At 39.8% G+C, this 22,165-nt stretch overlaps 1 protein-coding gene across 1 annotated transcript in view; it reads left to right on the top strand.

Annotated features, from left to right (window-relative positions):
• The first annotated feature begins 5,612 nt into the window (after positions 1-5,612).
• Positions 5,613-22,165, top strand: part of LOC104955408 (uncharacterized) — a 154,957-nt gene continuing 138,404 nt past the window's right edge. The window contains exon 1 of the mRNA XM_010782735.1: positions 5,613-5,813. Coding sequence (XP_010781037.1) covers positions 5,738-5,813 — 76 coding nt within the window. The 5' untranslated portion in view covers positions 5,613-5,737. The remainder of the gene's footprint in view (positions 5,814-22,165) is intronic.

Below are 22,165 nucleotides of genomic sequence, written 5' to 3' on the forward strand. Positions count from 1 at the left end.
GAATAGTCTCCTGTCTTATTTTCCTTACTAGAAAGTTTTAAAACGTCCAGGTGGTGGCACACTTTCCTCACTTTGAAGAGCATCACTCCTTCTATCCCACTACTGTTAGAAAATCCATCTACAGTACAGCGACACATGTTCTTATTCTATTTTTTAAATAGTTCTCATTTCTCACCAGGATATTAAAATGTGGAAACTGGATGAAAGCTAGAATATGTGTCTGTGACCTGTTTTCTGGAAGCGAGGGGGATTATTCTGTGAATTAGCTTTCACTGTCACCATTTTATTTTCCATGTTTGCTAATTCATATTTAATACCTACACATGAGTGAGGATCAAAGAGGAAAAGTCAGAATACACAACAATATTGTGTTAAACTTTTTACATTGAATGGTACTCCTTCTGTATAGGAGATGTATATATAATACATCTCTGTATGTTGATGGAGTTTTGAAATCTAAAATACCATAATGCAGCATGAGAATACTTGAACACCCCTTTGACTAATTAACAACAGCAAAAATAGCAACAATATGCTGTGCTGTTAAATTAGTTCAATTCCATGAGCATTTGGCACCTTTGTATAAATGTGTTCTGATATACTCCTGCCAATAGGGGGCGCAGTTTAACCAGAGTAACATAGAATGTTGAGAGAATAAAGTGTATGCCCGGGAGTTGATGCTGTGGCGGGGAAGCATGAACAACAGTAAAGAGCTTAGTACCTTAGTACCCGTATCCTCTGTCCCTTGCTTCATTAATGTCTTTTTACTGATACACAACAGGTGAATGGTTGAATGATGACTCACACGCTCTGAGGGTTACTAAAGTAATCTTGCTTTGTTGTTTTTTGAGTTTTTTATTATTTAATCTCTGGGGGTATTTCAACACATTTACATTAAAAGTGATGAGTCAATGTTGTGATATCATGTAATATATACATTATTCAAAAAATAACAAATTATATGCATTAAAATATGTGCACTTACTGAGCTGGATATCACACAGAGAAGCGTCTCAGTCAATGCCATGGCTCTCAAGAAGACTAATCTGGACAAGCATCATTTTGTGTGGGAATTTGGAAAGTGTAAGCAAAGCAAGCTGTGAGGGGGGAATCTAATGGAAAGAGTATAGCAATAACGTAAGAGAGTAACAAAGTAGGGGACCAAGTATTCTTGGAAGTTGTACATAACAAATTGCCAATAATCTGCTGAGAGCTGCGGTAATGCCCTCAGAAGATATCCTGCAGGATCCCGGCAAAAAGAGCGGGAAAATGTCCAAAAAGCCAGACCCAAAACACCTGTCTCCACCAGCTGTTATCTCCTAACGAAGCAGTATGGCTGTAAAAAGACTCATCTCAACTCTCTTTCAACCAGTTACTTTTCAAAATGTGGAACATTTTGATTACTTAGTCAGTTGCAGAATTATGTAGCTGAACAAGTTGACTGTATAGAAAGGTGAGTGTATACAAAGATGTCAGTTCAGTAGCAGTCAATTGAGGAATGATCATGTGTTGGTAATTATAACCTAACAGTCAGAGCAGAGAATAAACTAATACAGATATTCAGTTGGCAAACCACATTCTAAGAGACGTTTAATCCGAACATTTTGAACCCTGCATTATTTACATCAGGGTCAACTTGTCGCCTAGCAGTCTTCTTCTACCATGTGTTTCTGGGTGCTTTCTCACTCCCTTAAGATCCATTAAGAAGCATGATACCATTACAAGCAATGTGTCTGACACATGTCCTCATGTGCAGACTGTACCAACCATAGACTGTATAACAACACAGTCTCATTTCGTGTTATAGTCACGAAAAAAAACTGAAAATCAATAGATTAAATTAATTTTGTGACTATAACACGAAATGCCGTGAGACTGGGTTGCAACAGGTATCACATTCTCACTCCCAACTCGGCCTATGTTGACGTTAGGTCAGGGTCCCTTGTTCGTCACTTTCCAACGCACGGGGAGGCCCTTTAGCGTCAACTTTCGGGGATGTCCATAGACTTCTATAGAGCTCCCTAAACGTATGTAGCCTACCAGACAACTTGAAATCGTGAGCGAATGCTTCCCACTGCGTGATTGAAAATACTTTATTAAAAAAAAGGGACAATAAACAAAGCAATCGTCACAACGGCCGGACAAAATACATTGAGCCCCCCTATAGTCAAAACCTGAGACACAGTTTAAAGCATATTAAAGATAATATATAGAGAGCATGATGTTTTTAATGCAACGCAGTCTCGCATCGCGTGCTTCAGAACGGGCCGCGGTCGTTGAATTTCAACGCAGCGGGGAGCATTCACTCGGAATCTCAAGTCGTCTGCTACATACGTTTAGGGAGCTCTATAGAAGTCTATGGACATTGGAAAGTGACGACAAGGGACCCTCACATAACGTCAACATAGGCCGAGTTGGGAGTGAGAATGTGTTGCCTGTACACAAGAACCAACAAAATAACATTTGATTTGTTTAGCTCATTTAAAGTAAACTAAATTAACGACGAACGCTGACTGTAGGGAATTGCTGGCCTGTGTCGACACACTCTCTCTATTAAACACTAACAGACGGAGAAATGAAATCACACATTAACAGATGGAGAAATAAAATCACCCACTAACAAACCAAAAGTGATCTCTGCCTAAATGGAATTGTTCATTAACGTGCAGCGCTGTGGGCATGGATTTAATTGTGATTTCGGCAGTTACGCAGAATATTTTATTTGCAGCATGCAGATAACACAAGGGTCAGGGGAAATATACTTGTTATGGTTCTCCAGTATTATGAGATTGCACTAGAAATAGTAGCTGTGACATTGACGTATCACTGTAATTCCCCCTCATCCCATTGCTTCATGGTTATAGGCAACATGGTAATAAAACACAGTTGCACACGACTCAGCAGTGGCAGGTGAAGCGAGCTGGTTCAGCCTCGTGTTCTTATGTAAGGGCTTGTGGGTTTGTTCGCCCCCTGGTGAAGCTTATATTTGAAGCTTTTGGTACTTTTGTGACAAAACAACACAAGTAGTTTGGATTATGTTGGGATATCTTTTACTCTCTTGACAAGTTCAAAGCTTCAGCAGAAGCTATCAGATACTCTTAGGATTCCTTGCAGATGTGAGGCATTGAATACACTGAATGTCCTTTTTTTACTGGTTAAAAATTAATTACAGTGTTGGGGAATAAGGGACCAGCCTTCAGGTGCTTTAGTGGCTGGCAGAGGATTTTTGTTTGGGGAGTCGGTGTACCTATAGCGACAATCCACAGCCCCGAGGTACAGAATCTCCCAGTGCTCACAAGCTCAGCAATAACTTCAAACTGCGAGGCTGCATTTGTATGCTCAACACGGAGTCAGCTCGTAGCCCAGGGCCATGTTGAATCCTCTCAGGAAGTTATGATGAGGAGTTAAGACACATGATCAGAGTTGATTGAAAACAAAAACATCCATCCCAGAAGTCTGAGGAGAAGGCTTTGATCTCCTTCTCGTTAATTTCGTCACACTAATTGAAAGTTTGGCAAACATTATTAATGCTCAACAGAACCCAAAAATATAATGAGGCGCAGTGTAATGTTCCCAGTGTGTTTTTAGAGTCATCATCAGGATATCACTGTTTAATGTTTACTTAACTTAAAGGTCCCCTATTATACTCTTTTTCAATTATATATTATAGGGTCTCAAATATATACACAGCATGTCTCTGAAGTGTTCTGCTCGAAATACCAAACAGATCATGCATTGAAGCATGCCATTAAGCCCTCTTTTTCAGCCATGTTTCAAAAGTGCAGATTTTGTATCTGTAGCTTTAAATGCTAATGAACTGCTGCTGGCCACACCCCTCTGAGAGATGATTGGTTCGAAAAGGTTCAAGGTTAGTTTTTAATACAAAGAGGCAATTCAGTGCTTCACATAGGCATTTAACACATAATAATTAAAAACAAAACAATTTTAAAAAGACAATTCATAAAAAGGGACAAAAGAATGGTTGCAAAAAATACAATGGTGCTCTAGGAGGAGATTCAGGTAATAAGGTGGGCGGGTGTTACCTTGGATTGTTATTAGCTTAAGGTTGCACAACCCAAAAAAACATTGTGACATCACAAAGTGGCTTTTTCTGAGGGGACACATATTTATGAAAGACATGAAAAAGTGGATTTTGCATAATATGTAACCTTTAACAATAACCTCCTTTTTCAGTTTCTATCTCACTACTTTTTCATAAAGTAATTTGGGGCTGTTAGAAGAGTCTCTGCCTTGAAAGTTTAAAGTTATCTAGTCAAGGTCAAATATTGGGCTTGCAGATAATAAAGCTATCTTTCTGCCTCTGACTACTTATATAACACAGAGTAAAGAAAAAAGACAAACTCATCTCTGGGATTACAAAATAAGCAACCTCCACCAAGCAGCCCTGTGTGAGAGCTTTAATGCAAACAGTATACTGGGGTAACACACTTTGGTACAAGTCTCTTCCCTCTCTGTGTGCTGTTCAGGAGCAGAACAGACATGGTAATGAGGACATTAATAAAGGATGCCGATACATTTTTAATGATCCACTGGCCCCTTTAGTTTCAAAATGATTTTCATGTCCGTGGTTGAGTTTTCGATTCCAAATCCGTGTTTTGCTCCGAGCGCGACTTGCAAATGTGCTATTTTTTCTGCCTGCATGAACAAAGTGCTGCATAAGACCTGCATATACACCTGACTGTGTGTGTGAGAGATAGAGAGACGCAGGATCAATCTTCTCTGTCTATATTTGGAAGATAATACTTGAAGCAGGAAAGTAAGGAGGGGGAAAAAAGTTGAAACTCTATTATCCTGAAGTTAACTTGTCTTGGAGCCAGGCATTAAACACAAAGTGAAGAGAAGAAAAGTAAGGGGGGAAGTCTACTGTATACCAAAAAATCCAATACTGGAAATGAGATCTGCTTTGGTTGTCGCACTGTGTGGTTGTGTCAGTTCCTTTTTTTGTTTTTACGTCCATGTTCAGCTTTAATTTTTGATGAATTCCCTCTCTGTGACTTCTCCCATCTAATATGGATGCAACAGACCTCCGACCACATTAAGAGGATGCTGCTATTTGCTTTTAGAGCATATTTGACAGCAATCCTCAAACTTACCAAATTAGTTTTCTGCAGAAATCAGATGTCAGGTTTATCTTTTGTGAATCTTTCCAAACATTTGACCATGTTAACTTACTGTTGAGGCATCAGATTGGATTAAAAAGAGGGGGATAAGAGAGTAAGATAAACTGGCTTTACACTCTTACACACACATCATGCCTTTCCCCACTTTCGTCAGGGGAGAGTCTGTCTTCTCTCTGCAGCAGGCATCTCTTTCTCACTGCTCTCTCTCTCCCTCCCTCCCTCCCTCTCTCCCTCTCTCTTGCTTTGTTCATGCTGTGTTTGCTGTGCTCTCTGTCTGAAGCAGCGCCACACTGGAGCACTAATGAGCAGGCTCAGAGCAAACCCAACACAGATCTCCCATCAGTTCAGGAGCAGCAGCATCTCTGACGCCATCTGAGTTTACGAGGCGCAGCACTGATCTGCAGTCAGCGGGGGGGGCAGCAGGGGGAGGCGCACAGGAAAGGTCGTGAGGTGTCTTCAGAGGCGAGATAGAGAGAGAGAGGGAGGCATCGCTCCAGAGTTACAGCAGACCTTCTCCACACTCGGAGGCTGACCCACAGTGCACTTTCTCTGGCTGAAGACGGAGGGACCTTTCCCCCTAAGAGAGGAGTGCAGCCATGGAGGAGATGCTCACCTGCAGCCGCAGCCCTTTCTCCCAGGTGTTCGGGCGGCAGGGTCAGCTCATGCAAGCCAGTGAGTGTTAACTTAGTCTGCAAGATGTCAAAGTTGTATTTGTCTTGCTCCATCCTCCATCCTGATTTAGTGTCTGAAACTGGGTGCAGACACTGTTCTTTTTGTATTAAATGCTAAACAGATATAGAGTGTTTTGTTATTATAATGTCAGATATTTAAAGCCAGTATGCCAAATAAAGATGTTTATGGAGGCAACAGTTGATGATGTCCCAGATTCACCAAAAAACAGTTTGTACCTAAAATGAGCACTTCTTTCTTAAAGAAGCTTTTTGTGCAATTCATAATTCAGTTATTTCAATATTTGTATTAGGGGTGTTAAGACATTTAGTCTGTTTTCTCTCTTGTAAAATAACTTGGAAAAATGTTATTAAATTCAGCTGCATGTAGCATCACTCTCTCAAATGTGTGGGTTTGACAATTTTGCTGCATATTGTAATGTTTACATCAATATTGAATAATTTCTAGTTTGTCACTGCGATGTGTTAACGTTGATGGAGTGTGATGCTGCGCTGATGAGGGATGTGAAAATGTGTGCGCCCGTGTGAATGTGTGTGCGCCCGTGTGTGTGTGTGTGTGTGTGTGTGTGTGTGTGTGTGTGTGTGTGTGTGCAGGAGCATCCTTTTCATGCGCACGGGTATCCTTTGATGTCTGTCTGACCGAACATGCCAGAGGTCTAAAAAGGGAACAGGAGAAAGCTGTCAACAGACTTAAATTACAGTAGAAATGCAATGTATTTAATTTAAGATAACATTAGTCAATGATAGCTATAACACAATGAACAAGTATTGCAATTAATGCCTTTTTGGAGCCATAATACTTGATTTTCGTCTCGATTGATTATCAGAATATATGTTAATAATAGAATGCATTGTTGATTCCCAGTAAACTGAGTATTTGCTTATTTTATTAACTTATCTCCAAATAAAAAAATTAAATGCCTCTGCAATAAATGTTGCACTACGCACTTATTTATTTTTTGCAAGTAGGCCCAGGAGTGAATTGGCGGTAAAATAAATGGAATTGTACTCATTATGATGCTTATGTTTTTTTATTATCAATATTGGAAGGGAGTTTTTGCTTTAGGGGTGCTGCACACTCACAGTCCCCATGGAAACCCGGTCCTATGTCGGCACACTTATGCATTATGTGATGTGCGTTTGTTTGAATTGTGCTTATCAATCCTCACGGCATGACACAATCCACCTTGGATGTTCTGTACCAAGGTGTCTCATAATGTCTAAATCTGAAAATAGCATCCTTTGGCTCACCTGATGTGAAGTGTAGTGATTTTTCAAAGGCTTTGCTTCACATTTAGATTGTATATTTGCATGCTTGTATCTGTTTGGCATGCTCTTCCATTGTGGTATGGAAATGGGTTTTTTGTATTCCCTGTGTTCATTTGCTATGAGGCAGGACCTTCAGCTTTTTTAAGTGTAGCTCTACCTTGTCTAATTTAATTTTTTCATTCATCAATAAATAATGGTGTGCTGCTAGAATGCTGTTTTGCAAAAGGAAAGCGTTGACCTATCCCTGGCCTTCCTTTGAATTGAAAAAGTTGCTCTTCTTTGAATGAGATGTTGTACAACAGAAACGCTTTGTATTAATGTTTTCATCAAACAGCCGCCTTTACTGTATACGACGTTCTGCTTTTAGGTCAAGGGTTGTTGTTTGTTATCCAGTCTTTAATTGTAATCAGAATTAGATTGGGAAGGTTTCCTGATTTGACCAATTTAAATAATGACTCATCATAGCAGAGTGGAGAGCGCAGCAGGCAGTGTTACACCACAGATAATCAAGGGAAAACCTACAAGAATGTTTCAATGTTGGAGGGACTTCAAGCTGTCTTTGTGCAAGTTGTTTTTGTACTATCACACACTGAAAACACACTCGCACTGAATCATCTTTGGTATACATTTACTTTACACGTGCCAAAAAAGGGATCAGTTTATTCCTTCCACTTTTACCCCATTCAAACAAAACTTGAAAGAGAACTTGAAGTCAAACTGTGCTTCTCGCAGTGACTCCCCCCCAATGATCATTCAAATCATAGGTGAGAACACCTAAATGTCATTCCCTGGTTGTGAAAATCACATTATCATTGCATGTGTTGTGCTGAATAACAGTCAGTCTTTCGCTCCCCAAGTTATCTATGCTCTTTGAAGCTTGTGCTGCATGTCTGCGATTTCGGATGTGCAGTAGAAGGGGAAGGGAAGGCAAGGGGGGGAGGGAGGGAGGGAGGGAGGGAGGGAGAGAAGAGGGAGGGGATATGGAGGGGATGGGGGCAAGAAAGTGAGCAAGCTGCAAATTGTGTGAATAAGAGAGGGTGTTCTTTTTCTATTTTTAGCTACAACCTTACATACTGTTACACGGCTGCTGTGAGACTAATCCACAGTAGCGCTGGCTCGCAATATATGAACAGTAATTATAGGGGGATTTTTTTTGTTATCTTTGGCTGTCACCCATCACTGGATCAGGAGTCGCTCTGCTATATGCAAAGGCCTGCTTGAATTGCAAAGGAAAAAAACCCATTACATGAGTGTTGCACATGCCCAAGGACTTGAATATTAACAACCTTCTGGTGGTACCCTGGCAGAATAAACACTTGACAGATTTTTTCTTCTTCTCATGAATCACATTCACGTGGCAGTGCCAGGTGAATAATCCTGCTACGACTCTCTTGCTCCCCACCGGTGCTGTGATTTGTTCTGTGCTCAGTGTTGTGACGAGTTGTCAAAATTCCCTGAGCAGCAAATGCTCCTGTTTTTTTACGAGAGCGTGACAACTTAGTTCCCTAGCTACGAAGTGGTTCAACTTATCTCGGAAAAGTAATTTCTTTCGGATATTTTAAAGATAATTGATAGGTAGAGCATACCTTTTTAATAATAAGAACAAGCACAGATAGATTCACACACAAAAAAGCTCCAGACTTTTATTTCTTCCACTCCCTACTTGTTTACGATTGTTCTATTGTTTTTCTGTAATTGAAATGATAACATCCTGTTCCTCTTGAAGATTAAATACAATTCTCAACACAGTGATGTCTGTTGAATGAGCAAGAAGGTACTGCTCAAAGGCACAAAATCATCTGTAGGCTGCTGATAGGATTAAGGAAGGATCGATGAAATCACTTCACCATGGATTGAGATTTCTTCCAATCATAACTCACCTCCTTTTTTTACTCTAGTGAAACAAAAGCTTCTTGTTTTCTCATGGCTGCTATTGTCTTCTGGCCCAATTTCCAAATAACATTCTCCAGTTTGAAATCAATATCCCACACAAATGATTGACCATTTTTGTCAATTTTGTTCAATCTCAATTAAGTGAATATCTTCATATTGTTTCCCTCAATATGTTAAGATACACAACTATGCTTACTTCTGCTTGCTCTGAAACTAGGATGAATTCACTGTCACTGATAAAGGTGGATGATTACTTCAGGATGAGGAGAGTATTTATTTTTCGTTTAGCAGTCAAAGTGGGACACTGTTTCCTCATTTTACCCTTGAATATTCCCTTAATACCCCTCAATAAACCGTCTGTAAATCCCTGCTCAGGAGACGGGAACGTGATTTGAAGTTTTAATATGTGACCACTGCAGGTGTAGAACATACTTTGGTCTTCTTTGAAGTGATTAATTCCTCTCTTGCTTCCACTTGTGTTATGGTTCCAGCACACTCACAGATTCCTCACACCTCTTTACCCAGTGGGCTCTCCTGCAGTGGGAGATTAGCTTCATGCTCTTGGTGCTGCTAATCATGTAGAAGGAGTCACGTTGCAGGAGGTTTTTCTGGTACAGTAAGTGTGTGCACTCAGCAAGGTAACATCAATATTTTTCAGTCAAGGATTTGGGCTGTTTTCCCCTCTTTCCTTGTTTAATTTATTCTAGTTTGCGTTAAGGGTAACTTTGGAAAAGCCATTCTAACTGTGACTCTACAAGACCTGTGCATTCATACTATCATTTACCATGATGTGCTCCTTTTAACTAATTGAAGACATTTTGCCACAGGAGATGCATTATCGTTCAGCCAGATTTAAATGATCTCACACAATCAGTGAGGGTAAAATATAAAAATAATTCAGACTACAACTGTGAATCTTTTTTAATGTCATCTAGCGCTTTGAAGCAACACATTGCTGCAGACTTTCAGGGTTAGCACACTCTGCTGATAGTGTGTTTTAGTGCTTTTCCTGGTGCACTTTGTCTACAAAGAGCATAAATAATGTTGCTCCCGGTGCTCACAAACAAACAGCAGTAAAGATATGATGTTTTCACACTGGCTTCTTTTCAGTTTCGATGGCTTATTGAAGAATAACTCAAATTATATTATTTTGACTGTAGTTTCAGTTTCTCTTGGGAACTTATTTCCATTTTAGTGGGTCTGTGATCTTGATGAAATGTATGAACCAAAACGTAACTTAAAAAAAGTAAAGGAAGAGATTATAATTATGTAGCGTGACCTGATGTACTTTATGTCTAGACCTGTTAGTGACCGGTCAATCACAGATGAATGCTATTGGTCTGCACCAGTGGACATACTCATCCTCACATGAGATGGAAATCATGGTTATGCATCTGTGAAGCTAAATCACATCAGAATCACCAGTAAATAGCTTGACACTGTGTTAACCCAGAGTAAGAACTATGCAAATATGTGCATATCCAAAGGTGATGAAATTCCTCCGTCGTTGGAAAGCTTTTGTGTCAAGATGTTCTGGGAAGCATTTTTTCTTCGTGTAATAAAAAAACAGACACCTTCAAATTAAGCTTTTAAAACTCCTCACAGAGGAAAACTGCTGTCAATGCAATCGTTCTGATTTAGAAGGCGGATCAAAGGACACCTGGCACACATTTACAATGCACCTACCTTCTAGCCCCTGTGCTTGGAATTAGACATCTCCCACTTCCATTAACCTTCAGATGAATGAGTGCGCTACCAGAGGAGCCTGATTTAATACAGAGTGAGGGTCAGCGGGCAATGTCTCTCCTTCGCTTCATCTTTCTTGTCCTTTCTGCTGAACCTTCCTGATATAAACTTTGTGTGCGACCACATTCTGTAGCACATAGGGGTCATTCTGAATATAAAGCATTTAAAATGGTTGTCATCTCCAGAGAGTTTACAGGAGATATAGTATAGCTATAGCCAGGTAATCAAAACACTGTTGATTTCTATCTATAGTGCAATACAATCCATAACAAAAGATAACATGTTTGATACCGCAGAGATGTAGTATTGCAGAGTGTGTGGAAATTCTGTGCTATAATAAAAGCAAACACCTTCAAGGACACAGATGTCACAATTCATGATAAAAAGGTGTCTGTAGCCTTTTCATTTTTCTCTGCTTGCTGCTCCTCAATACTTTGATGTGTTCATACATTTTTAACAGCAAATCAATAGGCCTGAATGTAGCATATTCACTGCATTTGAAAAGTGAATCATTAAACATGTGTTATAATATTTTCTTTATTTCAAGTCAGCTGCTTATTATTTTCCATAAACAATATTCACCAAAATTGAGAAATTGCATATTTCTTTAAACCTATTTCTCTAGTTTAATAAAGATAACACAGATAATGTGTGCTGGGATTTCGGTTACACTACACACTGTACAATAGTTTCAGAGGTGGGAGGTTAATGAGTACATTTACTCAAGTACTGTACTTACTGTGTACAATTTTGAGGTACAAGTATTTCCATTACTTCTTCCACCTCTAAAAGAAAACAATCTAATCTACCAAAGGATGCAAAAAAAAAAAAAATATGAATTGCTGGTGTTGTATAACCAGTAGGAGGCCTGTATTTTAAGAAGTAATGTTGGTTAAACTTTATGTCAATTTATTGAACATTTTTGTAGTAGGCCCATATGCCGATGTTTTTTTGGCGTTGCACTTTGTAGACGCTCCCTGCTATCTCTTCTCGGCTGCAGTCCAATGTTAGATGTCCAGCTCGAAATACGCAGCAATATTGGCTTGTTTCGATGGAAATAAGGTTGTAGCTTACCTACTACCACCTACTCTTGTTAAGAAACGTCGTTTGTCTTTTAGGAAGGTTTTGTTTTTAAATTATTAATACGTCAATCTCTAACTAGAACTATGTGGCTATCAGTTAGCGTTAATTAGCTAACTTTAACTAGTGCACCCCTCTTCCAAGTTTGGCCTAAAACAGATGAATTAATAATAATACCAAGATGAGTCTTTTTATTGGAGATACAACTGTATACAGAGTGCACTGTAGTGTAGAGAAATAACAGACCAAACACCCGCTACAGTATGAGGTAAGGAAGCTTTCTCTACTCAACAATGTGTTTATGCTACCCTAGCTAATGTGTGTTGGTTTATTAGCGGTGCAGCAGTTTGTGGAGCTAATTGATCAACGTGTGTGCTAATTAGTGTCATTTATTCCCAATAGAGAGGAAAGGCTGATGCATTTAGATGGAGATAACAACATTTCTTTGCGAATTTTCAGTTACTAATTGGTGCGTGGTGAATGAGTCACAGGTGTGTGTTAGGCAATGTAGCAGTGCAAGTGATTTAATTGTATTTATTTAAACCCTGTAGGTAGGCCTATTGATGCAAACAGGTATTTATGAGTGAATAATTGTTTATGTGTAGCCTGAAGCAGCCCCTGTAAGAAATGTATGATTTTGTGTTGCAAAAAGCATGTTTTTATACAGACTTTGTAGGTTTTATAAGGTACTTTGAGTAGTCGTCTGTGGTCAATGGGAAACCTCTTATTAGACTTTAGTGCTTTTTCCATACATTTTGTTATGGAAAGTCAGCAGTTACTTTTTTGAAAAGTTTCATTTCATTTCAAAGGCTTCTAGTAATGTGACCCAAAGGCAATGCAGCAATGTTGTAGCCTACACGTCTTCACTATACACTGGTCAAGTAACAAGAAATTAGACTTCAAAAACTCAAAAAACGTGTTCGTATAAGATTATGGATTAGATTAAATAGGTACTAAGCAGCAGTGTTTGCAAGCAAGTCATGGGTTTTTACCGTTTTTGAGGATGATTTAAAAGTGTTAGTTTTTGACAAAGTAACTAAATGAATGTGTATTTTCTTCAGTACACCCCTGTTACATGTTGCTTCTTATACAAGCTGCACTCACATTGCCACGTATACTACACTACTATGAATGCACAGGTGCCAGCAACAGAATCACACACAAACTGTCCACACTGAAACTCACAGCAGTTTAGTGATGCATGTCTGCTGGCCAACTGGCATACACACCACCAGTCAGCCCTCCATGGTGCTGTTATTATCACAGCAGCCAGCAGTGACGCTCAGCAGCACCACAGTCCACCACTAAGGGCTGGATGTTAGCCAACAGCCCGGCAGCAGGAGAAACTATCTCTCCCCCTCAGCCCACTGAGACCCATTGATTCAACATAGTTGGCTTTGAATTTTGAATTGTACAGACTATATAACAAGTAGCTCAAATTCTGCTTCAACAAACTAACTAGGTTACATATTGTGTGTTTTTCCTGGACCCTTTAAACCACCAAAGAGGTATCTATGGGAGACATTTTCACTTGTTACAACAGAAAAAGCACAGATTATGACATACATTTTAAATTATTTAAATCATGGTCTCGGTTACTACCCACATAGAAGCAGAATTTACATGAATCATACACAATAATATACATCTATATCCATACATGAACAATACATTTATACTATATATTTTCCTAAATACAACCATGCACAAAAAAATGCCACAAAACAAAAAACAAATAAATAAAACCCACAGAAACAAAAAGGAAAAACACAAACAAACAGAACATACCCCAAAGACTTCTTGTCTAGTTTTACAGATGTGTGTTGGTGGTAGATGTCACATGAATACATAAAATAGTCTATCTATAGTATCTAAAGTAAAAAAACAAACATTGCTGTCTCACGTTGCCACATTTCTGACACGCGCTGTTTTCCCAGAGTGTAAGCCTAAAGGCACAAATGCACTTGAGTGTTACGTCAGAATTATGGGATTCAGCTTAAAAAATAAAACTTGACAAGTGTCAGTTGAACTCCATATGATCATGGGGGATTTCTGCCATGATAAAGTGACAAATACTTGTTCTCTGGCTCATCTGCAATGCAACTGTAATCCTCACTAATCGCTCAAAGTTGATTATGTTTGCAATTGTGATTGTTTTGCAGCGCGTTTTTTGTGTCCTTTTGTAATGAGTTGGACACGTGTTCCCTTTCCTGTGTTATTTCTCTCTCTGTTCGCTGCATTTATCTGCAGCGGCAGGTGGACGATGCGTCAGCAGCTGCACGTGATCCTTCTGCCAATCATGTCAATCCAAGTCTCTAATCCTTTCACTTTCCTGCTTCTAAATCCTCACTTCAGGCGTCTGTGCTCTCCCATCTAGACAATCCATCTCCACCAAGCTTTCCTCTGTGAGACGAGAGATCATTGATGAGTGATAAAAGATGAGACTTTAATCCCAAACACATGCTGGATTATGAGTGTTGCACATTTGAAGTAATGCAATAGCACCTGTTGTGACTTTGATAAGAGGAGGGGGGAACTTTTGTTGTTCACTGGTGGAAATAATGATCCAAGTCAATATCCAGCTTCACGGATCAGTTTGAAAAGAACCACTTACAGAACAGTCTCTCAGCTTTTGATTGGGCACATGCCATCATTTTCTTTAACAGATGCCTTAGAGTGTGTAAAACATTCACAGCAATTCTCGCCAGTAAAACAAATACATGTAATACATCTCCAAAAGTTAATTCAGACCGAGCATGGTGAATTAAACTTCAATCAAAGCTGAAAATTAAAATGCAGGCGCTCAAAAATTATGTTAGAATATTCAATTCACCACGGTAGACAAAGCTTAATGCAACCCTTTATATCAGTGAGATGAGAAATGAATGATGAAACCCTGATGAAGGAAAGGGACTCAAATGCTTTGGAATCAAATAAGCATAACATGCAAGTTCTCTTTTGATCCTTAATGTCACACACTATCTCCTAGAAACTCTCCATACTAAGTTTGAACTTATGAAAATCAACGAGTGAGAATTAAGCTTGAAGTCTATATTTCAATGTTAATTTAATCAGGACACGTTTTGAATGGATATGACACTTAGAAGCAGAATTCTCAATCAACTAAATTAATAGTTCAAGGTTATCTTACAAATAGATAACTGCACTCAAGTGCTATATCACCCAACCAAGGTTAGAGGAGATGTTGAATGCTCCAGATGTGTGAAGAGGCTTAAAATCTCACTTTCCACTGTAATCATCAGAAGCCCCACTGCCTAAGGGTGTAATCTCACTCTGGCAGAGGTGTTAGGATGGAACAGCGGGGGAAAAAACCACAGAGAGCTGTTACTCTGAGCTGACCCCGAAGAGCCCTCTCAACAGTATGGTGGGCAGTGGTGACTGGTCTGATGAAAAGCCAAACTAAACATGTTAAAATGGTTTCTGTTATGTAAAAGTAAACACATGCCTTATATGACCCTTTGAGTAGTTACAAATTATATTTAAGGAATATTTTAGCATTTTTGGACTCACTCTCATGTTTGTTTATATACAAGGCAAGCAGTGGGATAATTTAAAGTGGACCTATCATGCTATATTTTAATAATATATTGTAGGTCCATGCCTATATAAAACATGTCTGTGAAGTTTTTTTTCTTCAAATTACCAAATGGATTATGCATTTTTGCCATGCCTCATTTCGTACCATTTGCTCTTTTCCAGCCCTGTCTTCACAAGGGCTGATTCTGTAGCAAATTAGCTGCAGCTGACCACGCCCCCCTGCAAAGGAGGGGTGGGCGAGGCACAAGCGTCATGTTACCATGCTGTTACCATGCTGTTACCATGCTGTTACCATGCTGTTACCATGCCGCATGGTAACAGCATGGTAACAGCATGGTAACAGCATGGTAACAGCATGGTAACATGACGCTTGTGCCTCGCCCACCCCTCCTTTGCAGGGGGGCGTGGNTAAAAGACGTACAAAAGTGCATTTTGCATGATAGGTCCCCTTTAAGCACTGTCAAGGGGGGCGATATAGCGTGTATGTAATTACATTGCAAATACTGACTTGAGCCCCACCATGTATGGATTAGCCCTACCATAGATTACCCAACAAAAATACTCTGGAGCCGGCACTGATGACAGCCCCACTAAATCTAGAGTACCAGTCTCCACATGCTGACTATTACCTGTATCCGTCAATAAAGACTGCAATCCTGAGAGCTTCGCCCTGTTACATGATGAGGGATCATCAACTGTCAAAATACCAGTAGACACAATATCAATAAATAAAACATATTCAGAGTCCCCGGAGGATGAATGCACATCACTTCTTTTACAGTCTTTTTTAAATCAGGCCAACATTTCCACTTGGATCCAAGCAGAAGTGTGCCATGGCATTACTGAGCTCAGGATCAACCCATTTAGATGAATAACCCTGCAGTTTTTCATCCAGTAGTACGCAGTAATAGTGTAAGTAAACAGCTTCCATTGACCTGTTTTTTGTCAGCGTTATTCTCTGTTTTCACACTTTACTGAGTGTCCAGATACTTGCTGTCAATCCCACTGATCACTGATCAGCTGTTAGTCATGCATGCCGGCTGCTCGGTGATCCGGCTAACGCTGCAGGTTAACTCAGGCATTTGATCTTGTCTCTGGTCTTAACTGTGATGAAGATGAAAATTGATCCTGTCATATTCTCAGTTAATGGAAAAGATGTTTAAATCCACTTAAAGCATCCTGAACTGACTTACCACTGAACACATCTCAGTGATCTCCAAGAAATGTGGAGTTTCAAAGAAAACATCAACAGGTAGAGTGCTGATTTAACTCAGTCTGTGTAGAAAATAGTTCATTGTGAGAGGAATATAAACATAGCTTTTTGAATATTAAAAAGCTCACTTGGTTGATGTACTAAGGCTGTGTCCTTTGCAGTGGCTCTTTGCTGTATGTTGCTCTCTTGACCTTTTATATCTATCTTCAGGTACACTACCTAATAAAAGCTAACATATAATCTTAGGAAATGCTTAATGATTATTTCAAAACCACACAAGGCTTCTGATGCATCACTGATGAATCGCAGTTTTTATAATCAGGCTTCTTTTTTCCATTTTGAATGCAGTATTTACCTTTATGTAGCTAGATTAGCTAAACCCCTTTCGATTAATGGGAACTCAACTGACATTCAAACATTTAATAACTCAAACAAGGAGATAGGACAATCTAATTAAAATCTTTTAAAATTTGTGACTTCAAAATTAAATAAATGTATTTATAGGAACAAAAGCTGGACGCTAAAAAAGCCTTGGGGAAAAGAGCAAAAATACTTATTTATACACTTTCTAAGTACGGATTTGGAAGATAATTCACTAATTGGATAAAGGCACTTTACCACAAATTAGATAAAACAAATGGTGTTTTAAATCATTCCCTCATCACCAATTGTTTGTATTCTTGCCAGTGGCGTAAGAAGGTTGTGATTGGCCCCGGTGCAAATATTGTTTTCGGGCCCATCGCCCCAAACATAAGCGCACGCTGATGCGCTCACACACGCACGGACACACAACCACTCAGAAGCGCCACATGTAGGCAATCAACAACAGCCTGCCCTGGCCTCAGACCACCACAGCCTGACAACGGCACAGCAAACTAATCACACAATCACTTTACAGAATTAATTGAGATTTCGAGGACGATGTATGACAAAAAAAACTGTCTAATTTCGTCAGTTTAGCCGTTCTACATCTCCTTGTTCTCTCTTGTCCTTTCTCTTTTGAGCGCCGCTCTTGTGCTTTGGTTTGCTGTACATTATAAATGCAAGCTATTCAATATTGTATAATGCTGCCGAACTTGCTGCTGAAAGGGAGCAAGGTTATTGGACAGACAAATTTAAAAAAAATTGCATGGGCCCCTGGCCGGCTCTGGGCCCCGGTACGTTGCACCGGCTGCACCGTCGATAGTTACGCCACTGGGTTGTGGGCTGTATGGTGTCACAAGGGTGAACTTCATGAGAAAATGAGTTTGATTCGAAGCCTTTTCACATTGGCAAAACAGGTCTAATCTAATTGCTGCTGTGGGTTGGCATCATGACCATCATCACCCTCAGTACCATAATTCTCTTCAATGACCTAAAATAATTACTGTCATTGTCATTATTTGCCATGATTAGACCCATTAAGGCTGTTCAGAGTCACTGGCATTTGTCATCTGTGTCCTCTCCAGTTCCATCGCCCCCAACAGTCGCTGCATGTTGATGAGCAAGAGCTGTAAGGAGAATCAGTGAGAGGAACGTGTTCGTGGGAAGCAGAGTGTCTCCCTGTGTCCGTGTGATTTGTGTGTATGGTACTGTGCTCCAGAGGGGTCTGTTGTTTTTGACTCCTCGCAAGGAGCATTGCAAGGACGTTGGCAGATGGCGAGCGTTGGCAGGGGCTCGGTCCCAGGTGCCGAACACCGGCTGCCAGCAGGCGGAGCGTCCCACAGCCACAGGGAGGCTTTTTAGGCCACACTCACTTGACACAAGGTGCTGACAGACGGGTCAACCTTAAACACGCTGCAGGGCACTTTTAAATACATGAAGACACACAATGATTACAACACATGTAGGCGAAGATTGTGAGGTGGCCAAGACTTGCTGTGTTACGATTCATTGTGGGCCTGACAGGACTTTTCTAGGCCAGTGGTTGTTAAAGTGGATCCTGGGATCCCTGAGGGACTGAATGGAGGAAGATATTAACTCGGATGCTACTCTGTCATGCTCACTGTAACCAACATGAACAAACTCGTCAGAATTAAACATACAGTAGCACCTCGATAATCATTGGTATCCCTATACCCAGTCCTGATTGACACTCACACATACAGTAAAGCACAAAGCACGTTACTCAGGTCACTCCTGAACTAAAGCTCCACTCTATTACCATCTGGCCGCAGTGACAGATCTTCTATCTGTTAAAAAGACTCATGGTCTTGTGAATGTATTGTGTTCCTGTGGCTATGTTTTAGCAATTGATGTTCCTTATCTTTTCTTGTGCGTATACCGGTTGCAGAAACAAATGTATTTCTTACTATCTATCTATCTATAAATCTAACTTTTTTGAAAGTTATTTCATCAGCACTAACTCACAAGCACAACAACCAGGAGTTTAACATCTTGTACTAATAGAGTTTTTTACTATGCAGCATGATAATGTTGGCCCATGTATCGAGTGGAACATTATGTAAGTAAAACAGCAGATATATTAGGAAATAACTCAAACTATCAATATTCTAGCAGTTGAATAATTGCTAAACTGCTAAAATAGTAACACAATAATTATTAGAAAATATAATTAAGGTGTCTACATACTGTTTTGTGCTAAATGTTTTTCATCATTAACCTTTTGGAAAAATACAACACTTCTTAAACATGATAAATACAATGAATAATTATCTAAAACTCCAAAAGATTAGACCTAAAATGACCCCTTCTGGTGTTCATTCGATAATTTTGCTGCTGTGGAAACAGTAGGGTCCTTTTTGTTTTTATTTCCTGTGATGATCAAAGAGTCAGAAGATTGCTATTGAGGGACGGAAGGAAACCATGTTTGTGGTGCATGCGTGTGTGTGAAGCTTTGTCAAGAAACAATTACTTAGCAGGACATATTCGGATTCCTATTAATTTTCAATAAGCCAACATAATTTGGATCAGTAAGTTTATAAAAACATTTTCTCTTGCATGAAAGTCCGGCTAACCAGCATAGCTGATCATGTTATTAATGCTTTTGTAGTTCTTAACTTTCTCATTCCATTTATTGTAATTAAAGAAAGCTTAAAATATTAAGATCAAAATGGTATCATCTGTTACATAAGTTTGCTTTTGTCACCTTAGTTTTGGTCTGACTTTGTATAATATATTTAAGTTCATGTGTTCTTGAAACTGGCTTCACTGTAGTCATTTAATTGAAATCTTATCTCTATTACATAAAAAACAAAACAAAACAAAACAACAACCCCCCCACACACACACCTACTTTGGTTACCATGGGGACTGAGCAGTAGCCACCTGTTTCGACAAAAACAGATGAAAACAAAAACAAACGACAGTCCGACCGTCTGCATGTTGCCGCTGTACATCCGCACACACATGCTAAGAGCTGACACACAATGATGCTGTTTGGTGATAATCCCCTCGGGGGCCTGAAGGTTCACGAGTAGGCCCGTGAACACTGTGGAAACCATCCGTCCCCTTGACTTCACCCCATTACTGCCTCCTTGGTGATCACACATCACCACCTGGCCACTTTCACATCAACCATCACACTAAGAGACAGTGGGGGTGATGGAGAGAGGGGAGAGGGGAAGAGTGTTTGTGAACGGGTGTGTTTTTGCAGGGGTGGATCCCTCATAACATATTGTATCACAATTTCTAACATGTATGACGGTTTTATGATTTATTTTTATTTATTTATTTTACGAAAAAATGACCTTTGACTCAATTTGATGTTTTGAAGCTTCACCCCCCTGACCCCCAGGGGACACACGCTGACAGAGTGGTTACTGTTTGAACAGTGTGGGCCCTGTGTTCGTCACTACTGAGCCTCCATACAAGACCACTCACGACCAGCCGTGTCTGATTTTAGGCCTCATTACCCATTATTTCTCTCACACACACACACACACACACACACACACACACACACACACACACACACACACACACACACACACACACACACACACACACACACACACACACACACACACACACACACACACACACACACACACACACACACACACACACACACACACACACACAGGATAGGAGGAATGCTTGGTCAGGGAACACAGATCCGCTGATACCGATCTGATAACCATACGTTGTGCATTAGATTGGTTCAAGTTCAATCCTTTTAATTCACTGAACTGATAGAGCTCTTTGTTTCATAATGTAACGTGAGTTATATTGCTATTTAAAAGGCTGAGGGACACAATTATCGTAATATATATGAAAAAATTATTATTGCACTAAAAAGCCCTTTGAGATCAGTAATATCGTTTTTGAGTGGTGGCAGACAAAAACAACAAACAATTAGGCAGGGAAAAAATATTAACAGACTACAGAAATGCATGCAGCCATTACCCAAGGACAGATGTACATTTTTTTTTTTTTGCAAAATAAAATAGAGCCATTTTCAAAAATAGCAAATAATGTCAACGATCGAATGTTAGAATATAAATTATTTAGTCGCACTTTTTCCAACAGTTTTTCTAAAAGGACAGGCTGAGTTAGAAGAATACGGTACAAAAAAATGTTTGCAGGTAATGGGGGATAAGTGGAGTGGACACAGTAAAAGAAGAAGGTTAGTTAGGTCTATCAACTGAACTATACAATGTACAATGATGTTAAGAAAAGGGCATCTAATATCATTAGGCTTGATTGCAAAATCTATCTAAATTCTATTATTGATAGATTTCACAATAGAAAAAACTATTTCTGTTTAACATGGGCAGTATTGTAGCAGTTACAAACTGGTGCTTCAAAAGCAAATACGGGTGTAAAAAAGGTGCACTGTTTGCTGCATTATGATTTAAATTGTGCTAACAAAGTAAACATTCAGGAACATATCACTTTATAATGTGAGCAGAGTGGAACATCAGGAGGCTGCTTTGTCAAACGTGAATAAATTATACAGTACACAATCTGACACCAGTAATTAGGGATCATTATGGACACACATTATGACAAGCATTTGCATATGTGAAGAGTACATTGTCACATGATAAACACACACAATCCATTAATTCTGATTAATTCTACCACAACCTAGTAGGTGTGCGCACATGCTTGTGTTCATTCTGTACCACCACACACACACACCTCTCTCATTGTGCTGTACCCCCCATGACTTCACATCAACCATCTCCCGGCAACATCTTGCACCACGGCTGACAGACAATGCAAATTTACTTAGCATTACACATACATGCATGCAGAGAGAAAAGAGGTTTCCTGAACTTTTTCTACACAGTATAATTAGAACTGACCAAAACAACCCGCAAAGAACTGGGCCAGGCAATTAAAGAAGAATAGCCATACTAAAATGTGTGTGTGTGTGTGTCTGTGTGTGTGTGTGTGTCTGTGTGTGTGTGTGTGTGTGTGTGTGTGTGTGTGTGTCTGTGTCTGTGTCTGTGTCTGTGTGTGTGTGTGTGTGTGTGTGTGTGTGTGTGTGTGTGTGTGTGTGTGTGTGTGTGTGTGTGTGTGTGTGTGTGTGTGTGTGTGTGTGTGTGTGTGTGTGTGTGTGTGTGTGTGTGTGTGTGTGTGTGTGTGTGTGTGTGTGTGTGTGTGTGTGTGTGTGTTAGAGAGAGAGT

This window comes from Notothenia coriiceps, unplaced genomic scaffold, assembly GCF_000735185.1.
Source record: "Notothenia coriiceps isolate Sejong01 unplaced genomic scaffold, NC01 NC01_scaffold00024667, whole genome shotgun sequence".
Classification (NCBI taxonomy): domain Eukaryota; kingdom Metazoa; phylum Chordata; class Actinopteri; order Perciformes; family Nototheniidae; genus Notothenia; species Notothenia coriiceps.